General features: G+C 47.8%; 1 protein-coding gene across 5 annotated transcripts in view; it reads left to right on the top strand.

The window, feature by feature from the left end:
* Window positions 1-6306, top strand: part of DCDC2C (doublecortin domain containing 2C) — a 143827-nt gene that overhangs the window by 67525 nt on the left and 69996 nt on the right. For 4 of the 5 annotated variants that reach the window (XR_001881541.1, XM_017852464.1, XM_017852466.1 and 1 more), the window contains one exon: window positions 518-618. Coding sequence is in view for 4 of the 5 variants with exons in the window: in XM_017852464.1 (XP_017707953.1) it covers window positions 518-618 (101 nt within the window). In the remaining variant the exon portion in view is untranslated. Of the gene's footprint in view, window positions 1-517; window positions 619-3977; window positions 4176-6306 lie in introns of those variants that run through there. The other variant, XM_017852463.1, reaches the window with a different exon arrangement.

Raw genomic sequence — 6306 nt, 5'->3', positions numbered from 1 at the left:
ACCCATCAATTCATCATTTATATCTTGTATAACTCCCCAATGCAAGCCCTCCCTCCTCCCCCCTCCCCCCTCCCCATGATGGGCCCCAGTGCGTGATGTTCCCCTTCCCGAGTCCAAGTGCATGTATTTATTTCTAACGGAATTAACTGGACACAGGCTTTCCCTGTGCTTCATCTCGTGGTGGGCACAGTAATCACATGACTTTCTGTGACTACTGACTACTACTGTGGTGGGCACAGTAATCGCATGACTTTCAGGGTCCAGGACCTTCCTGGAGACAGAGACAAAAGCAAATGGGGCTAAAATCGAGGCCACCACACTGAACACCTTGGCAGATGCAAACAGGGAGGGCGAGAGGGAAGCAGGGTGAGGCGGACGGGGTCTGGGACCCTGGGCAGGTGACGTGCCCGAAGCTCCAGGATGCCTGGCTTCATAACTTGGGTTTGGGTCAGGAAATATGCAGTGGACTCCAGCTTCTCCATGGGTTTCAATGTTTGTCCGTGTGATTTTCCCCCAGAAGGTGACGTGTATAAAGCACCAACTCCTAGCAAGGAAACCCAAGGGGCGCTGGACGTCAAAGAGGACCGCAATGTGCAGCTGGAGGTGCCTGTGGACCAGGTGGGTATCGGGGGTCTGATGTCCATGCTGCCTTCACTCCATCCCAACAGCTCCTGCCTGCCTCAGCATCATCCTTAACCCTCTCCCTGCAAATTCTCTCTGGACTCTAGAATGTTCCGTGTTCCTCCTAGTTAGAGACTGCTCATCTCAGATCCTTTGTCAAGCATTTTCCTGTCTTCCCACCGCCCCCACAGCTTCTGCTGGAGAGACGCCTTTTAACACTTCACTGTGTGTGACTGCAAATTTGGCTTCATCATTATTTGATGATTGTGTCTGCCCCCTCACTAAGCTACTAACTCCGTAAGGAAAGCAGCTGGCTGCCTCACTCACCATTGGGCCCTGTACCTTGCAGAATTCCTGGCATGGAGGAGGCCTTAGTCGTTTTTTGTGGAGTGACGACTGAATAATGGAATAAACAGTGTGATCAGATGTCATGATTATGAAACCTTGAGCCTCTGTTTCCTTATCCATAGGTGGGATGCTGTCTCTGTGCAGGTGTGTGTGTGGCCTGAGTGTGCGACCGGCACTGGCGCCTGGTGGACGCTGGGGCACTGTTCCCTCCTCCTGGCCTCAGGGAGGAGTGGGGAGCAGGGTTCTGAGAAGGGGTGGGGTCAGGCCAGGGTTCCAGCCCAGCTGTGCACCTGGGTGAGTCTCCAGCACTGGGGCAAATGGCAGTTTGTGCTCAGTGATCTCCTAAAATAAGCGCCTTGTCTTCACTACCCACCTGAAGGCAAAACAAATATACTTCCAATTCTTGGTTTTGGAGCAACAAAGGTATATTCTCTAAAAGGTCAGTATTAGCATCAGGGTTCTGTTTTGATTCCTCTGAAACAGGAGGCTCCACCCCTGCTGTTGTAATTGTGAAGCACCATATTCTGGTATCCAGCGAACTTCTCCACCCCTTTGTCCGAGAGGATCACTCTTAACTTTGGCACTTTGTTTTCTTAACTTCTGCTGTATTTCTTATTTTCTGTGATACATTTGAAAAATGTTACAGACTGCATCTCAATATTCTAGCTTTCCACTTCCTTTTTTTGGCATTTTGAGCACCTTTCCTATGAGTCCTGTCGTATTTTCTAAATTTCTAGTAATATTATTTTCTCTTTTCCTGGACACGACAAAAGTGACTGAAAGATTTCATTTTCTTTGAAAATCCAAAGTAACAGTTGAAATATTTCATATTGCCCATTTCAGAGTTTTCTAGTGATAAGGAAACTAGGACATTTTAGGCTGTTACTTGTTTGCCAAATGTACCCTTGTCACTAGGATGTTACTGTGGCTTTCTGGGTTGTAGACTGAGTGTGTCCAACACAAATTTTCAACACAGGCAGAATCCTCAGATGACAAATACTGTTGTCATAACTTTGCGTATAATAAACATACTCATAAGTTTTGGTTGCCGGTGATTCTGATTTCCGTCGTCTTTGAGGCTGTGGAGTGAATTTGGTTACCCCACACTAATGTGAGGTGAGAGGAGGGAAGAGGGCCGGCAGGTCCCTGGGATGCTCCACCCAACAGCCATGGAAGAGGAAGGGCTTCCAGAAAGAATTTTCTGTGCAGCAATTCTCCACGCCAGGTGGGGCGAAGTCTCAGTGAGCAGAACTTTCTCGCTGTCAAGCGACAATATTAACACAGGTCCTGTGGCTTTGAGCAACACAGATAGAGACTCTCAGCCATTGTCTGTGGACAGGAAGACCCCCTGAGGGTGAGCTAGGTCACCTGTCCTCCCTCTGCATTCTCTGCACATGGCGAGAGCAGAAAGAGTGGCTGTTAGCTGGGATGCTGGGGACAGCTGAGTGCCGGGAGGACCCTTACTGCACAGCACACCCGGGGAGGACGTTGACTCACCTTGTCTCCCACTCGCCAGGTCCTGACACGCACTGGGTGTTTCACAAAGGCTTATGCAATCTGCCAGAAGTGGATACAAGGAAATCCCATGTGCTTAATCAACAGAGGCAAGGCATGAAGCTCAGGCCATGTAGACAGAGCGGTGTTGCCCAAACTGCATTCTGCATCTTTGAAAAAGCACACGTGGGAAGCTCCGCCTCATCTCTCTCCTTGGGAGAATCACAGTGCATATGAGTGCATTATTTCAGAGAAGTCCTAGAGTTAAAATTATATGTAAGTTTTTGGTTAATCCTAATTATTTCCCCAGGAACGCTTTCTTGCTGGGACTCTTCGTGACACACAGTTGAGGCCTTGCCTGTGTGCAGTTGTCCAAGGACCTCGTTCTTTCCTATGGAGCAGGGACATAGGATGTGGTTTGTGCAGACCCTCTGTTCCTGGGACAATCATGGACTGGGTGGGGGGCTGCGTCCCAGTGAGCCAAGCCTGGAGAACTGTGTGTGAGGGTGGCTGGCTGTCCGGCCCCACTCTGGGCCTGTGCTGCCTGCTGGGCAGCCTCTTGGCTCTGCGTCAGGGTGACTGGCATCCCCATGGACACAGGGAAGGTGCATATATCTGTGCCATCAGAACTTTCCAGGCCATTAGTGAAGGACGGTTTGGCCCTAATATTATGTCTTCATGGTGCTGACTTCTTTACTAATCTGGAATACTGTCTCCTGTTTTTGAGTAATTGATTTTAACTTTGTGGGTTCACCTGAGCATCTTACATGCTGTTTCTCACTGTGTCTGCAGTATTATGCTTTCTCCCGCGTAGTAGCACCATAAAGATAAAATATTACAAAATATAACATCCCAACTAGTAAATATGTGAATTTGGAGTCAAGCCTTCTAGGTTGAAGAAGGGAACCCCAAGAATGCAGAGTCCTCCAAATCCCAGGCCATCGCTTCGTGGTCAGTGACACTAACAGCACAGCATCCGAGCATCCGTGGAGGATGTCCAATGTGGGAGGATGCTTCGATTTTTCTGTGGCACCTTCAGTATCTGTTATACTCAACTCCCACTGTCAGGTTTGGATAAATGAGGGATATGGCCTGTCCTTGGCCCCTGTGATTTCATATGATCTTTACGATTTGTGATGATAAATAAGACTTTGACTCTGCAGCCCCCTTTCCTGTCACCTTTCCTTTATTCCAGTGTCTAGGAGCTTCTCCCAGTACTTGTAAGTCAGTTCTGGAACCTCTTGTAGCTGTGTAGGGGAGGACAGAATGGAGCACGGCCTCACAGAGTGTGGGCAGCGAGGGTTGGAGGCTCAGCTGGGAAACCAGGTCGTTGGTGGAGTTGGGTGTTGGTCTTCCTGACAGTGCAAGATGACTGTTCATAGTTCATTTTGACCTGCACTTGGATTTCTAGAATGTTCTCATTTTTCCTGTTCAGCCTTCAATTGTTTTCTTATTAATTTACTCACAAAACAACGCATACTTTTAATCATACAAGTCACTTTTCTGTCCTCCAGCTTCCGTCACCTGAGTCTCTATCAACGGACACAGGGATTTCTGCAGAGCCCCTGGCTTACCTGCGGGTGTTGGAGATTCACACTGGCGTCTCAAGGCTCCTGGCTGTTTTGAAAGCTCATTCTTGTAGCACAAACTTGACATGGAGACCCTCACAGAGTTCTGTGGGTGCCCATCTGTGGCTCATGAGAGAATCAAGATTGGGGTTCTGCATTAGGGAAGCGGTACCTTGAGTTAATCCAGTGATCTCAGTTACCTGGGTCATAAAAGTGCGGAAGCTTCAGAGTCACTGAAACTCATTTGTCCTGAACTAAGTGGTTGTGAATAGGATGGAAGGCTTAGCTTGTGGGAATTGCAATGGGAGCAAGAGGGACAGCGTGTCGGGGTGGAAGCTGTGGGGCGTGGCCGACTGTCAGAGAGAAGGCGATTCCCTGGTGGTTGTGGCATGAATTATCGCCAGGATTTAATGACCCCTTCCGCTTTTTTTTTTCCCTCCTAGGCTGCATTCTCTACTTTCTTGAGTTTTCTTTTTTTTTTTTTTGAGACGGAGTCTCGCTTTGTCGCCCAGGCTGGAGTACAGTGGCTGGATCTCAGCTCACTGCAAGCTCCGCCTCCCGGGTTTACGCCATTCTCCTGCCTCAGCCTCCCGAGTAGCTGAGACTACAGGCGCCCGCCACCTCGCCCGGCTAGTTTTTTATAATTTTTTTTAGTAGAGATGGGGTTTCACCGTGTTAGCCAGGATGGTCTCGATCTCCTGACCTCGTGATCCGTCCATCTCAGCCTCCCAAAGTGCTGGGATTACAGGCTTGAGCCACCGCGCCCAGCCGAGTTTTCATTTTTAAGAAATTATAATTTGTTTTCAAACTTTTTTTTAATCTTTGGTTATAATAGCAGGTAATGTATCCCCTTGGCATCCACCCCTCCCCCACCGTTTCCATCAGCAGAGGGAATTTGTAGATGGGTGGGGGTGCATGGCCTGTGTGCCTGCTGCCTGATAAGCTTTCATTCTTAGAGAGCAGTGAACTTTTAGTTAAAGTCTCGAGTCATTTTACCTCAATGTTAAGGAACAATTTTCTTACAATCTGTGCCAAAAAAATGGCACCCAGATGTTAAAACATTAATGTTGAAATTCTGATTCAAGTACTACATTTTTACAAAAGCAAAGTCTTCTTCCAGTGATAAGATTATATTTATTTTCAAAACTACTTTAAGAAGGTGGGCAAATGTGTACAATTGGAAACCCTGCCGGGCCCGGGACACTCACCTGGAATTCCTTTCTCAGGGAAATAGTCTAGAATTAACTCTGAACATGGCCAATTCCATTTTAGTAGAGCAGGCTGCTTCATCCTTCCCCAGGTGGTAAGTAGGCTGTGCAAACCCCAGGTCTTCAGCTGATGCACGAGAATCTTGGTTTGACTGAAATCACAAAAGATTGGGTCCATTTCTACTCTTCTGAAATTCAGTTATTTTTAGAGAGTCTCAAAGAGTCAGTGCAAAAGGAAAGTATCTTTCCTTGGGTTCTCAAATAGCAACTAGAGCAGTGCCCCCTGCACTGCGCCTCCCAGGGATGTAATGCATTTCCCTCCGGAGAAAGAGATAAGAATAAGTCACCAACCAAAGAGAAACCACAATAATTGGGACTCATTAGGAGAAGGTCATTCTAAACTTGGGTAATCTGTGAATTGTTTAATTAGAAAAAAATCTAAGGAAGCTTTAGGCTTTGGCACTTTGAGCTGTGTAGAGTAACTGAGACGGAGGCCACTTGAGTCCTTGGGGTGTTTGCTTTAATGAATAAATTAAAAGTAGAATTAGCCACTCTATCTGTAAGGATGTTTTGGCTCTAAAGAACGGGAAACTTGAAGAGAAGTGACTTCAATAATCAGGAATATTTCTCAGGCCACGTCACAGAAGAACTTGAGCCTTCTGTGTGGGAGAGGCTCTGGGGTTGGCCCCCTCGAGCCTCGGGGTGTGGCTGGGCACCCCATTCTTCCACCGCCTCCCTCCGCACCTTCGCCTTTGGCCTTGGGCTTGTCGCCTCGTGATCTCGAGGTGGCATGTCCGCTATGGCTGGCACACTGAGATGTTGAATGCTAGGGAGAGGAGAGAGACTGCACCGTTTAAACAGTGAGGAAAGGCTTTCCCAGGGGCCCCTCTGAAAGCTGCCGCGTGTCTCTGCCTGTCTTGTCCCTAGCCAGGGAGAGGCGATTGACCTCTGGTGGTTTAGAGGAATCAACCTTTACTTCTTGTGTCTGGAAAGGGGTTCAGGCTCCCCTGAAATGATGAATAGTATTTGAAAAAAGTTTGAATTTTTGAATTTTTTTTTTTTTTTTT

This window comes from Rhinopithecus bieti, unplaced genomic scaffold, assembly GCF_001698545.2.
Source record: "Rhinopithecus bieti isolate Rb0 unplaced genomic scaffold, ASM169854v2 scaffold_33937, whole genome shotgun sequence".
Taxonomy (NCBI): Eukaryota; Metazoa; Chordata; class Mammalia; order Primates; family Cercopithecidae; genus Rhinopithecus; species Rhinopithecus bieti.
Note: the sequence above shows the minus strand (reverse complement) of the source record. Positions and strands in the feature narration are given on the sequence as shown.